Genomic DNA, 13,553 nt, shown 5'->3' with positions numbered 1-13,553 from the left:
GTTACAAACATTTTTCAAAATATCTTCCCTCGTGTTCAGCAGAACAAATAAATGTATACAGGTTTGTAACAACATGAAAGTCAGAAAATTATGACAAAATTTTTATTTTTAGGTGAACTATCCCTTTAACCCAGAAGGTGGTTTGTGATCTGTGAGTGATTTATTGTGTTATCTGCTGCCCTCTATAGGCCACCCAGAGGAAATGTTATTGTTCAGACCTGCTTGCTGAATAGACTTTAACATAGGAAGTTAAACGGCATAGTAAGAATACATTGTTTTTTGTTTTTTTAGAATATGACACAGACACGCCTATATTTTTGTTCATATTGATCACAAATGAACTCTCACGTCGACCAGTTTCAACAGTGTACATTCGCCTGTGCGTGCAGCGTGCATGTTAATGTGAAGCTATAAAGACAATAGGATTTTAAAATATTAATTGGCCAATAGATACTCAAAGATAGCTATAGCCTTCACGACGATCGCTAGAGTATCGTCTATTATGCAAGTAGGTACCGAGGAAACAGTCGACACTTCACCAGGTGTCACACATGAATAATCCTGTTACAGCCATTAACATAGGCCTATATGGAAAGGGGAAGATATGAGACTTGTAAAAAACACAGTCGTAGCTGACGACGATTTTGTTAGCCTATTTCATTTACAAATTCTCCAAATGTAAAATTACATATTTGGATAAATTTATATAGTTACACTTTATATTCTGGTAAATTACTATTACTATTCTTTATTGTTTTGGTCTTCAGAAATTGTAATGAATGATTGAACACAAAACAATGTGTCCTCTTGTTGTATTTATGTTAGTCTGTCTGTGAGGTTATGTTTAATTCATTTACTTTGTTAATTTGTTGCGTCATGTTTTATATATATATATGCTTTTGGTTTCTTTTTAGAATCTGGTTGATTCTGGTTGGGGATTTGCTGCATATGTAAATGTCAGTATTTTAGGACCCTCCTCTCGGCGTCAGTGTCTTTATAAACTGCGGCGCGTCACCGCCTCTTGTCTGTACAGTCCTGAGTGCTTGTGGAGAAGCGTGCACGCGCCACTGCAACCGTAACTGCGACATTACAGGTAATAGCGTTAATTTCGTATCTATTTGCTTTAAACAATGCATTATTTGTTAAATATGCATGTAACTGTATTAAGATTAATTATGAATTGCATTCACGCTTCTTTTTAGTCATCGGCATTCAAACACTAAAATGGCGACGATGCGCCTGCTTTTCATTGTATCCTCCATGTTTATCCGACTTTGAGATTATTTAGATCAGTTCTCTCGGTTTAACTGTTGTATTTTTATAGTTAAACAGTGTGGGATGGTCACAGATTCGATATCGTTTGCCGTTTCTTGGCCTTATCGTGTGATTATCGCGCGTCTTTTGTTTGACCTACTTTGGCTCGGCACGAGGATTCATGGCGCTCAATGGCCCACATTTATATCTGAATATCACGCGTAAACACGACGAAATACCTTTGTTATTGTTATAAATGCACAATATCAGATCATGATGCTTTATTATAATTTTATTTTAAATTAAATAACCGCGACTCTTCTTAGCTTTTTATTTTCCATTCTTTACGTAATTTTAACAACAATTTAGTGTCACTTTGGGCTGTATTTGATGATGGATCCATGTTTGTTTAGATTAAACACACGATGTCTGACGAGGGGAAGCTGTTCATCGGCGGCTTGAGTTTCGATACCACCGAACAGTCGCTAGAGGATGCTTTCTCCAAATATGGAGTTATCACCAACGGTGAGTTCCGGGACTTTAAGCCAATCGCACGCGCTCTGTGTAACTTGTGTTTCTCTGTGATTACAATAATGAGCGGGGTGTTTGGTTTTGTTTTTTTAGTTCATGTGGCCCGAAACAGAGAAACAAACAAATCAAGAGGCTTTGGGTTTGTTACCTTTGAGAATCCAGATGATGCTAAAGATGCTCTCGAGGGAATGAATGGAAAGGTTTGTAACCATCAGTTTCTTTGTTTGGAATATTTAACATCACAAAGGTTGTGTGTTTGATTTAATCAATTCTCTTTGGATAAAATGATAGCAGCAGCTTCACTTAACGTTCCTTCTTCCCTTTGTAGTCTGTTGACGGGCGGACAATTCGTGTGGATGAAGCCGGAAAAGGTGGCGGTGGACGATCGGGTGGTGGATCCTACAGGGGTGGAGGAGGAAGAGGTGGAGGAGGAGGTTTCTTCAGAGGGGGCAGAGGACGAGGGGGATCTAGAGGTGCTGATCTCTTTAATACTGTTTGACAATGAAACCTTCATTTGTGGATCATTTATAGTTGAACTTTGGCCTGCATTCACAGCATTAACATGTTTGTCATCTTGTTAAGGTGGTGGTGGTTATGGAGGTGGTGACCGTTATGGGGGAGGTGATCGCAGTTACGGAAGTGACCGGAGCTACGGTGGTGGGGGAGGATACAAGAGCAGCGGGGGTGGTTACTCCTCAGGAGGGGGTGGCGGCGGCTACAGCAGAGACAGGTGAGTGTAAAACTTTAGCATTGTGGTTCTGTTGTATGGTGCAAAAACTAATAGCTGTGCTTCAAGTTGTTTCTGAACAATGCAGTATATCACCAACAATTAAAGTCAAAATGGTATATGTTTCTGCTGGTCACACTAGATGAAACTAGTTCAAACTAGAGTTGAATCGGAGTACAAGAGCTTGAGTTTTGCAAATAGTCAAATGAGTTTTACTAATTTACATGTTGGTTTTGTGTGCAGGAGTTCAGGTTACAGTGATCGTGGCAGCTCATACAGAGATGGCTATGATAGCTATGGTATGTATTAGCTTCCTCCTCTGCAGTTTATACAAGCATGTAGCCTTCCCCTCTGTACGCCGTAGGCCGGCACAACCCGTTTTTCTAGGATTTCCGGAACTGCGAGGCAAAACTCCCTTTTTTCCGATGCCGCCTCTTTTTATTTTATTTTTTTAAACGGTTAAGTTTTTCTACTGTGTAGGCCAAACTATGCCATTTTTAATGGGTTGATATTGATTTTCCCACGTGAAAGACCAAAAGCAGGACAGCTGCCCGTCACTTTGTGTACTGCGTAAACTATCGTCTCGATTTAAAGACTGGCGTCCACTTGCATATGAGGGTGTAGTGCCTCCATCTTGCTCTTCAAATCACTCACCCTGCTGGAATGAACCCTGGCCTCCATCTGAAACGTTCCCCCGATTTTTCTCTTCTGTTCCTGGTTTGATATAGATGGATAGCCGAGGCCATGACTGTCTTAACCTGTTGCGACGTGTCCTTGTGTGTCGCACTTCCTCCTCAGCTGCACACAAGTAAACCCCAAGACCTGACACACCACTGGCTACACGTTTCTCAACCATCTGTTCTTGGATTTCTGTTCTTCTGTTCAAGTATTTTGAGGAAACTGCCAATTCTATACATTGGCTGTGAATGTGTTCATGTTACGTGGAGAGTGAACGTTGAGCCTCATTTTAAAACCTCTGTCAATACTCTGAGCAACTTTATCTGTCTATTGCTATTAATCTCAGTCCTGCAGGAAGTCACGTTTAATTTCAGGGGAAATCCTAGTGTGTTTGCTCTGAACTGAAAGCTCCTTTTAAAAAAATATATACAACTCAGAATTCTAGCGTTACTGGAATCGCTGTTATTTTAAATAAAATGATTCCTTTTAATATAAAGGTCATGAATTCTCCATATGTCCAGTATCCAAAAAGTGATTCCTTTCAGACTGGTGACCGCTGCTGGAGCGTCTGGTGCACTGGTGCTGTTGAGTTGCTCTACCCGAGGTATATCTCCTCTGCCTGCTCCACGTCTGCATTTTAACCATGTTGTAATGATGGACTCTTGAGAAAATTAATTTATAATTTAGCCAAGAACCAGAAATTGTTAATCGTCACTCCAAAACTGGGAAAAACTTGTGCTCCTGTGTTCTTTGTATCAAAATTTGACTCATTCTTTATTTTTTTGGCTTCATGGAGCCTTATTAAACAAAACCATTTGTTCAAATGCTCTGAATTCTGTGGTGCCTTTCAAAGAATGTACAAGTCCTGATGGACATTTGAGAAAAAAGTGAGAGTATTTTACCCAAAAGTAAATGGCTGCATAGAGGGAACACTTTGAATTTACCCTTTAGTACAAAAATACAGCAAAAACTCTAGTTATTGTAGTTTTTAATGTTATGATCACAAACATTTTGATCTGAATTATGAGCTTAAATGTAATCACTAAACCTACTTGTACTCTTAAGTTAATTTCAGCTTCTCGCTATATGAGCTGTTGGTATTTGTATAGGCCAGTGGTAGATACTAACCAGTTTAAACCACCAGTCTCCAGTAGCACAATTTCTTAAGTTTAACCTATTTAAAAGCAAGAAAAAAAGAGCTCAATCTAATGCTGCATTGAATTCAAGCGCTGTGCTTCAATAATGTGATTTTTCTCAAACGCGTCCTGGGAGCTTGACGTGTTGCATCTACTGAAGTGATTCCTGTTGCTCAGAAAAAGCTGGCTGCTACTCTCTGGGCTAGCTCATGTATGGAGATACAATAGCCCTGTGTCCGTGAGGTAATCTTCCTTTGTTCTCCTGTTCATTTCTTCAGACTGAGTTTTAGTTGTAACTCCCAGAGCTAAGAAATTTCCCCACGTCACCTTCGCAAATGTTAAAAATTGTCAAATGTGCACCTGGACATTGCAGTCTGGCATCTCCACCCGTTTGTTTTGCTGGCGTGGGACGTCAGAAACTTAAATTGCCCAGTCCATTATAACATCCATGTGTATACTGAAACCTCTAGGAGTTTGGCCAATTGCTCTGCACAGCTTCTTTTTTCATGAATGTAGTTCAGTTTTAAATGCATTTACTGCTTGATGTAGCACCAAAAGTTAACCATATAACTAGTTTCTGCATTGATTTTTGTTCCTGCTTTTGATTGGTTTATCTATTCATTGTGTTCATTTTGATTTGTTTAGGTTAAGTTGTTCTTGAAAACTGCAACATGTTTCCAGAAAACTGTGGCCTGTTGAAGGATGTTCATCCGCAAAAATGCATCCGGAGGTTTGTAGTCGTTTCCAAAGTTTTTATTCTTTTAATATGTAGTGTGATCTACAGAGTGTCTAATGTTTATTTTTATCTGTCCAGTGTTTCGGGTGTGGACAGATTCTTTGAAGACCGAGCACACAGATGTTGATGACTTTTGATGGAGAAAGACAATGAAAAGATCGTTTAGCAGTTGGTCTTGCATGGTTTTGGTCTGAAAATGGTGATGTTGAGGAATGTCCCAAGTTCTATCATAGTCTATCAACAAGATCAAATTAGCACTCAATATACATTTGAGTTTTTTTTTTTCTTTTACAACAACATAGATTTGACGAATTAAGTTTGTAAGTGTGAAGGAAGTGATTTGTATGAGTATGTCAAATTTACTAAATACTTTTTCAATTGCACAATAAAATACGTTTATTTTACTAATTTGTCCTCTGATTAATTTTAATGTCTATGCATTACAATGGTTGAAATCAGTTGCACCGATCACAATTCAACAACGCAATCTGTCCCAGCAAACTTGGGCAAATTTAGCTGGTATTTCTTCTGGATGTCGTAGGGCAGAAAGCGTCCAGCCAGGAAGTGAGGTCCAGAGAAACTCTGAGCGCATCTCTTTGGTGTGATCAGAGAAATGAGAAGAGCTGGATTGATTTGGTCTGTGTTGCTGTCATCAGATTCCCAACCTGCAGTTAAACACACTGTTAGATCAGATCATTGAGTTTTTACTCTTGAAATGAGATCTGGTTCTATAGAAGACAGTGACTGACTGCTATTGTATAGCTTTGTATGTCTAATTCAATATTAACTCTTAGGGGTGGTTTCCCGGACAGGGATTAGTTTAAGCCGGGACTAGGCCTTATTTTACTTATAAAATATAACTTGTTTTAACAAACATGCCTAACTTAAACCATTACTTGTGTGCATTTTGAGGCAAAACAAAGGGCACAGATGTATTTTAAGATATGTCAGTGCAAGTTGTTTTCAGTTTGGACAGCTCTTACATTTATTTTAGTCTAGGACTAATCTAATCCCTGTCCGTGAAACTGCCCCATAATAACTTAAAATGTGCAGAAAGTAGATGAGAAATAATTTTACACTCTTATTTGTTGTGAAGATAAAGTAAGGTGTATTGCATTGTGTGATACAAATACGGATGCGTTCCACCCATTCAGGAACTTCCCTTAAACACTTCCGCTCAGGGAATCCATGCCGCCATTTTGAAGTGCGTTTCAGTTCGTTAAAAATGTATGAGGGAAGTTTATATGTACAGATCCTCGTTCCCTCGATTTTGACAGAGGGTGCGAGTCTGTTTCCCAAGATCTACACTTTAGCTGCTACATAGACCACAGCGCACCTCGATTGTGATGTCACAAAAGCAACTCGCTCGGTGCGCGCAGTTTTCTTGATTTCGCGATAACTTGACGTCATAAACCGAACGGTCTGCGAGCAGTACGGCATGAAATCGCGCAGTCTTAGCACAATTGAAGTGATCAAGGGGTTAGTGGGCTAATAACATTAGTGGACACTTGTGCAATGAAGTCAATCTGTGGGAAGGGAATACAAATTTGGAGTGGAACGCAGCCCAGCAGTGTGCAGTCTATTCAGGAACAGTGCACAGTGTGCGTACTGCAGACACAACTGCTCTGAAAACACATATGTGACGGTGAACTGCAGCCACTGGGACATTTTACAAAAATAAGTTAACTGAAAGGTGTTTTAATGTGTTAGGTTGCCTGAGGGAATGTCGAGGCTGACGATAGGGATTTTGACCCCTCGCATCGCCTGCAGAGCGCTCGTGAGCGCCTCCGTCTCTGGTTCAGTTTCTGGACCCAAAACCGCGTCCACAACCAGATTATAGGCGTCATTAACCAGTTGGACCTATAACAACGAGAGAACAAAAACATGGCGAGGTTACAAAACACATTTCCACGTTACATTCTTTATACAAAGTTAACTGATGAGCTGAAAATATTTATAACAGCATCACGATGACGTCACCTCGGTGGGCAGGTAGGACAGGAAGGGAAGGTCCATCTTTTCACACTGGACTGTGAGGTCCTGATGTAAACCTTCCCTTGAGCGTTCATGGCAAAACACAGTCGGATTGTATTCCTGGAAAATACACAACTGTCTTAAATGTAACACTACAAACAAATGTTGTGCCCTGATATTTATTCGTTACTTACAAATACGCGCAAATATCGCGCGCACACCAGCCCAACGCAGCCGTTCTGACCCGGTCCACAGAGCACGAGCAAGGTTGGCTGACGTTTCTCCAGTGAGGACAGCGGGAAAATCTGCAGGAGCACAAATTGTTATTAAACCGTGAAAAATTGTTATTAAACCGTGAAAACAATAAATCTCTTCTGGTGTGAAGCTCACAGGTACATTTGGCTCTTTGAATCCCATGAGGTGTCGTGTCTAAATGAGAATATTCTATGATGTGAATGGTGCCTGAGTTTTATGTTTTTCAATGTATAAAGTATACTTGAAAGTTGAATGTACTAAAATAGCAGCAATTACATTAGAGAAAAAGTAGAAATTAGTAGAAAAAGTTATATATTATAATTGCAAATAAAAGTATATATAGTACTATAGTAATCATAATACTTAAAATGGTTTTTAGTGAATTAAAATAATACTTAAAATACCACAATTGAGTACACTTGATTTCTTTTGTATATTACATAGGCTACAAAACTAGTGTGTGAAAATAGTACATTTACTAAGTGCATTTTCCCGGAAAGGAATAAGACTAGATTAAAATAAATGTAAGAGCTGTCCAAAATTTGAACTAAGGGCTAGTCTTGGCTTAAACTACTCCCTCCCTGTCCGGAAAATCACCCCAAAGTGTACTTTAGGGCCCTTTTCCACCTGGGTTTATTTTGTAATAATAAAACTGTTCAAAAGTGCAGAAAACCTTAGTGATGGCAACTGCACACGCGTGCCCCAATAACTCTGCCAACTGTTCCCGTCCAAAGCGATAATCCCTTAGCAACTCTGTCTCCATGGATACCGCCTCCTCTTTACTGTAAAAGAACAGCCAAAAATATCTCTAAAAACATATCAGCACATATCACATAACAAGTCAACTTTACTGGGATGAAACTACTGTGAAATGACTGTAAAATGAAGGTTACATAAAGATAATCCCCACACTGAACACCTGTCAGAGGAAGAACACCTGCCCAGATCTATTTGACATTTAGCTTATCTGGGTCGATACCGGTTCCCTGACAAGAATCCTCAGCAGTTTCTGATCTCATGTAGGCAATTGATCTAATAACAGAACGGTATACCCAGGAGTCACTCAAAATAAGCGATAAGTGAAAAAGGCACTAGTGCACTTTAATAAACTGTTGTTGTATGAACATGAGCAGCATTAAGATCAAAAAGTTATTCTTTTATGTTCCATGAGTAAAGTAGCTAAAGAGCTGTAAAGGCACACTTAGAAAAGAAATCAAAATCGATCGCATGCATGACAATCCAGCACAGTTTGGACTGAGCAGCTTGTGTGGCTCTGGGGTCTCTGGAGGCAGTAGAGATTCGTCTGACTCACAAAGTTTGAAGAGGGTTAATTGGTGGACATTGTGACTCTGGCTGTGAACTGGGCAGTTACAGAAGTCTCAAAAAAACAAAACCTGGTTTGTTTAATATGCAAGTCCAAACAGAACGGTTTCCTTCTTCTGCCCTACAGGATCGGTGCTGTTAAACACAGACTCTTATCCTGTCTATTCTCATTTAATTCCAGTCTAATACACAGAAACAGTGAAGAGCTACTCGTGAGCAGACATGAGTCAAGAGAGATGAGTTCACCCAACTTCTTTTCCCAACTTCTCTTCACTATTTTTTTTATTTATATTTTATTAATAAATGTATTATTTACGCATACAAAATTAACAAATAGAAGGCAAACTTTTATAGCAATAAACCCAATTATACAATCATATTTGTACTAAAGTCTTACATGCAACTGAAATTTTAGATTTATATAAATTATCTTACAGTTATAAATGTATATTTAAATGTACATTACATGAAGTGTTGTGACTCCAGTTTAATAACCTCCCAGAAAATAAACTTTTGCAGTTTGATGTGGACCATGTAAAATACATTTTTGTTATTTTTGTGCTAAATAAGAGTTAAAAAGGTATACATTACAAATATACTAATTAAAAGTTATTAGTGCACTTGAAAAAAGTATACAAGATACTAAAATGTTTTTTTTAGTTTATTAAAAACAAATAGCACAGTTGAGTACACTTATGTTCTTTTTGTATATTAAGAACACAATTTGTGCATGTAATTAATACATTTACTTAAATTGTATTTTAGTGCACTTTTTCATCTGGGGATTAAAGTACAGGTGTGTCTTACCTGAGATATCGCAGCGTTTCCACGCACTCTTGATTTACTCGATTCATCTTCACCGATTCAAATGTTTCTGTTATAACTTCACTTCAGATCAGATGATGAAACTGTTTCTCTGTAATGATGTGGGATTCTGTTTTGATACATCAGCTCAAAAACCCAGAAAAGCAGGAGGGGTCTGTTCATTGGCCAATCTGAAGTAGGCGGAGCCTGACTATTGACACTAAACTGCCACTATGGCAGATCTATGATACATACTACAGTAGTATTCTGCATTTTTATAGCCTTCTTCATTTTAATTTTCCTATCACTGTTAATAGATTGCAATGAGGGATTACGAAGGTATCTGAAAATCAGATTTTTTTCCATGTTAAAGTGCAATAATTGGGTCCCAGTTCGAAAACATAAAAAGATCAACCCAGTAACTTTGTTTTGTCTCTGCAAGTGCTTGACAAAATAGGTCATTCAGATTTTGTCTATTTTGTGACGTAGGTAATGAGTCTAATTACAATAATCCCGCCCTTTAATAATACTGTCATTTAGTAGAGAGAGAGAGAGAGAGAGAGAGAGAGAGAGAGAGAATAGGCTTTATGCCCCGCTACACTACTTCCTGAACTTCAGCCAGCTCCTTGTTTCCTGTCTGCCATTATTGGACAAACTGATTAATACAGGTGTGTCCGATTATTGTTGTTGTGACTACTGAGGTCAGGCACAGCTGGATTAATCAGTTTGTCCAATAATGGCAGACAGGAAACAAGGGGCCAGCTGAAGTTCAGGAAGTTGTGCAGCTGGGCATAAAGCCTATTGACAGCACAACTGAGTTTCAATTTCAACAAACCACCATCATTGCGGTCAGTGTTTGCATTTCTTCAGCCTATTTGCATTTTAAAGGACACACCCCAAAATGACACATTTTTGCTCACACTTACAAAGTGGCAATTTTAACATGCTATAAATTATCTATATGGCATTTTGAGCTAAAACTTCACAAATGCACTCTGGGGACACCAAAGACTTATGTTACATCTTTAACATTTTACAGCTCATAATATGACCCATTTGTTACTCCAAAAGAGAAAAAAGGTAGTATAAAGTATATTTGTATGAAACATGTTTCAGGTATGAAAAGCAGAGGAGGCCAGCAGTGAAGAATTTTTCTTTCTACTTAAGCACATTTCTCAAGTTTTCATATTTTAGCAGTGTTTTTCTTTGAAAAAGATAGATTCCAAAGCATAATGGTATAATTTTTTAATGCACTTTATATTAAAAATACAAGTTTTTGTTTTAAATTGAATTTTAAGTACATTACATTTCTAGTAATTTCTTAAAGGGGACATATTATGAGATTTTTTAAAGATGTAAACTAAGTCTTAATCTAGGTCTGAGCAAAAGTGTGCCGTTTTGGGTGTGTCATTTAAAATGCAAATGAGCGTTTGAAGTGCAAATACTGATCACAATGATGGTGGTTTGTTGTAATTGAAACTCAATTGTGCTGTCAAGTCCTTCTTTTCTTTCTCTTTGAACTAAATGGCAGTGCTGTGGTTGGATAATGCAGATAAAGGGGGCGGCATTACCTTATTCTGACATCATAATAGGAGCCAAATTACAATGACCTATTTTTTCACATGCTTGGAAAGAATGGTTTACCAAAACTAAGTTACTGGGTGGATCTTTTTCACATTTTCTAGGTTGATAGAAGCACTGGGGACACAATTATAGCAGTTACACATGGAAAAAGTCAGATTTTCATAATATGTCCCCTTTAAGTATAATGTAATTAGGTATTAAATATATTTTAATATGCAGTATACAGGATTAAACAGTATGATTCTATGCTATTTTCCCAATCCAAACACTAATAAATTTCCAATATAAAGTACAGATGCTTGGAAAATGTTAATAAATACTTAAGTACTGCCCCCTTTACTGAAAAGATGATAGACATGGCATTGAAACTGAAGTCCCTTTAGTGGAACTTAACCTGTGTGAACTGACCTCTGTGTTTTTGTTGCTGGTTTCCCATTAAAGCAAACAAAACCTTGTGCTAACTAATGTGAATGTGCACTGGGTGCAATTAGAAATGATTGATATTTCCTATTGTCTAGCTACATTAGGTTCATGTACAGGTAAGTCTCCAGTGAAGAAAAACACGCATTCTTTAAAGAAAAACTATGTTTTATCAAAATAAATCTGACTGTATTAAATTCAATTTAATTAAGTGCCTTATAATTATGTGATGTGACCTATTGCAGTTTAAATGAGAGAAAAGACTCAAGAACATTTCAGAAGTAAAGAAAAGATATTTTATACTTTAACATTTACAACGTGAACAGGGCAACCCCAGAAAGCAACAATATGCACATGACGTCTCCCATCGATCAGATGCTGGTTATCACTGGGCATGCTGGTGTCTACACGTACCACAGGAAGCCGAACTTCTTATGAAGCAACTGCTCTCGAGGTCGAAGGTTATAAAGCTCTTCTGTGAGCGGGGTGACCCAACGATCTGTGTGAAACATGTTCTCACCGACCTATACAAACACACGGATGACATTTCTGAACACTTGACATAATGCAGATAAACACTTTAAAAAGCAGTTCATATATTGACTTCATATGCACATGTTATGCTAGAACTCAGAATGATGTGTCGTTCAGAAGTTACCTTCCAGTCAGGAACATCCTTCATGATGACAGATTCCTCCTCTAGGTTCTCACGGAGCATCCGTAACGTGCTACAGGAGAACCACAGACAAAACTGGTTAAAAAGCACCTAAAATTTGCAATCAGGTTTGTAAATGAATTAATCTTCATGATTGCATGATTATATAAAGGCTAATTCACACTGATTTGACAGTTAGCTTCTGTATATAGAATGAACAAGTTTGTTGGATCACTGTGAATTAATCCTAATATGCGACGTTACCCACCTGCGGTCCTGCTCTGCCTGCAACAAGGGAAGTAAAGCGATCCGAGCCTCTAAATCCTCAATGTGCAGACGCCTGCCACGGAAAGATCAAATCTTTAACATATTTTCACACATGAATCATAAACCTTCAAATGAATGGCTTGAATGCTCACCTTCTCTCTCTGTTCCATTTAAAAAGCCTCCAGTATCCAAACAGCATTATTCCCATTCCAATACCAAACATACTGTAACCTGCACACAAACACAATTAAAAAGACAAAACAGTGTCATGTACCGCAGGGATGTTCTGTTCATTTAAATATGACGTCACACACGTTTTTTTGACACGTTAATCAAAAATATATTGCAGCATCACACGTATGTCAATCTCAAGACAGTTCTCAGAATGTTTAAATCTCAGGAAATATGAATTATTAAAACACCAGGTAACTTACAGAAATGGGTTTGTATGATTCTTCATAGTTTCACTGTTGTAATAGTGACTTATATAGTGTGGGGCATGCTGTCACAAAAGGTCAACAAATTGTATTTTTTGGGGCAATAACGGTGTACATGATGATGTACACTGTACAGTAGCTTCACCTAGTTTGACAACTAGCCCCGGTGTCCACATAAAACACACGACAGTACCAGTAGCGGCTTTAACTTCATGATACACTGACAGATTAAACGTTACTAGTATATTTACTATTATAAGATTATAGCACCCGATGGTTTGGTTAAACTACTCGAACAATAATAAATAAACAAAGTTAGCTTGTGTGCTAACACAACTTCGTAACATTTAAATATAAACTGATTCAGACAAACTGATTAAGTATAACTTAAATAATCTGTTTATATACATCTGTTTGTTTGACTCTGTAAGCAGATTTGAAAGGTATAAATGGTGTTTTTGTTACTGGTAAATGTAACTGACGTCTCGGCTGTGGGATATCGAGATTCTAACGAATCTTTATGAATAGTCTGCATGTTTCATAAATTATCCGTTTATATCTGCACGTACCGGACAGTCCCCGACGCGGGAGGTTTCTGCGGTAATCGATGGGACCGTATCCTCCGGTTGGAGGCATGTCCTGCTTCACCTTGGACGCCGCCATCTTCCCCAACTACCGACCGACCGCTGCTCTCCTGATCGGCTTAAGCGACTCTTCTTCGGCTGAGTGAATGTAATGCGGCGCGACTCTCCAGCGCCCCCTTCACTCACAT

At 38.3% G+C, this 13,553-nt stretch overlaps 3 protein-coding genes across 6 annotated transcripts; 1 reads left to right on the top strand and 2 right to left on the bottom strand.

The window, feature by feature from the left end:
• Positions 1 to 969: 969 nt before the first annotated feature.
• On the top strand, positions 970 to 5,466 carry cirbpa (cold inducible RNA binding protein a). 4 transcript variants are annotated; one of them, XR_010541955.1, is made up of 8 exons: positions 970 to 1,093; positions 1,668 to 1,779; positions 1,879 to 1,985; positions 2,114 to 2,258; positions 2,368 to 2,515; positions 2,756 to 2,811; positions 4,972 to 5,056; positions 5,141 to 5,466. XR_010541955.1 is itself a non-coding variant. In XM_065276907.1 (7 exons), exons 2-7 carry the CDS (start codon positions 1,680 to 1,682, stop codon positions 3,741 to 3,743), a joined length of 564 nt encoding a protein of 187 aa, XP_065132979.1. In that variant the 5' UTR covers positions 970 to 1,093; positions 1,668 to 1,679; the 3' UTR covers positions 3,744 to 4,014. The 4 variants fall into 4 exon arrangements, 3 of the variants coding, with proteins under 3 accessions (XP_065132979.1, XP_065132978.1, XP_065132977.1); XM_065276907.1 differs by lacking the exons at positions 4,972 to 5,056; positions 5,141 to 5,466 and adding an exon at positions 3,736 to 4,014; XM_065276906.1 differs by lacking the exons at positions 4,972 to 5,056; positions 5,141 to 5,466 and adding an exon at positions 3,241 to 4,014.
• A 47-nt stretch (positions 5,467 to 5,513) lies between these two features.
• Positions 5,514 to 9,534, bottom strand: LOC135767236 (yjeF N-terminal domain-containing 3-like). The gene is made up of 6 exons (XM_065276912.1): positions 9,422 to 9,534; positions 7,965 to 8,073; positions 7,231 to 7,341; positions 7,043 to 7,156; positions 6,778 to 6,922; positions 5,514 to 5,727 (listed from the first exon to the last, which is right to left on the bottom strand). Exons 1-6 carry the CDS (start codon positions 9,466 to 9,468, stop codon positions 5,531 to 5,533), a joined length of 723 nt encoding a protein of 240 aa, XP_065132984.1. The 5' UTR covers positions 9,469 to 9,534; the 3' UTR covers positions 5,514 to 5,530.
• A 2,170-nt stretch (positions 9,535 to 11,704) lies between these two features.
• On the bottom strand, positions 11,705 to 13,506 carry ndufa13 (NADH:ubiquinone oxidoreductase subunit A13). The gene is made up of 5 exons (XM_065276909.1): positions 13,351 to 13,506; positions 12,497 to 12,575; positions 12,346 to 12,417; positions 12,081 to 12,150; positions 11,705 to 11,946 (listed from the first exon to the last, which is right to left on the bottom strand). Exons 1-5 carry the CDS (start codon positions 13,442 to 13,444, stop codon positions 11,827 to 11,829), a joined length of 435 nt encoding a protein of 144 aa, XP_065132981.1. The 5' UTR covers positions 13,445 to 13,506; the 3' UTR covers positions 11,705 to 11,826.
• Between the last annotated feature and the right edge of the window lie 47 nt (positions 13,507 to 13,553).

This window comes from Paramisgurnus dabryanus, chromosome 6, assembly GCF_030506205.2.
Source record: "Paramisgurnus dabryanus chromosome 6, PD_genome_1.1, whole genome shotgun sequence".
In the NCBI taxonomy this organism is placed as follows: Eukaryota; Metazoa; Chordata; class Actinopteri; order Cypriniformes; family Cobitidae; genus Paramisgurnus; species Paramisgurnus dabryanus.
This window is presented reverse-complemented; position numbering and strand designations above follow the sequence as displayed.

Coding starts and splice junctions, on each gene's coding strand:
- cirbpa (XM_065276905.1), top strand. CDS start 1,680: ATGTCTGACGAGGGGAAGCTGTTCATCGGCGGCTTGAGTTTCGATACC. Junction 1,986..2,113: donor TCGAGGGAATGAATGGAAAG/GTTTGTAACCAT, acceptor TTCCCTTTGTAG/TCTGTTGACGGGCGGACAAT. Junction 2,516..2,755: donor GGCGGCTACAGCAGAGACAG/GTGAGTGTAAAA, acceptor TTTTGTGTGCAG/GAGTTCAGGTTACAGTGATC.
- LOC135767236 (XM_065276912.1), bottom strand. CDS start 9,468: ATGAATCGAGTAAATCAAGAGTGCGTGGAAACGCTGCGATATCTCAG. Junction 7,157..7,230: donor CGCGATATTTGCGCGTATTT/GTAAGTAACGAA, acceptor TGTATTTTCCAG/GAATACAATCCGACTGTGTT. Junction 6,923..7,042: donor TGTCCTACCTGCCCACCGAG/GTGACGTCATCG, acceptor TCGTTGTTATAG/GTCCAACTGGTTAATGACGC.
- ndufa13 (XM_065276909.1), bottom strand. CDS start 13,444: ATGGCGGCGTCCAAGGTGAAGCAGGACATGCCTCCAACCGGAGGATAC. Junction 12,151..12,345: donor CAGGCAGAGCAGGACCGCAG/GTGGGTAACGTC, acceptor GTTCTCCTGTAG/CACGTTACGGATGCTCCGTG. Junction 11,947..12,080: donor AGGATGTTCCTGACTGGAAG/GTAACTTCTGAA, acceptor GTGTTTGTATAG/GTCGGTGAGAACATGTTTCA.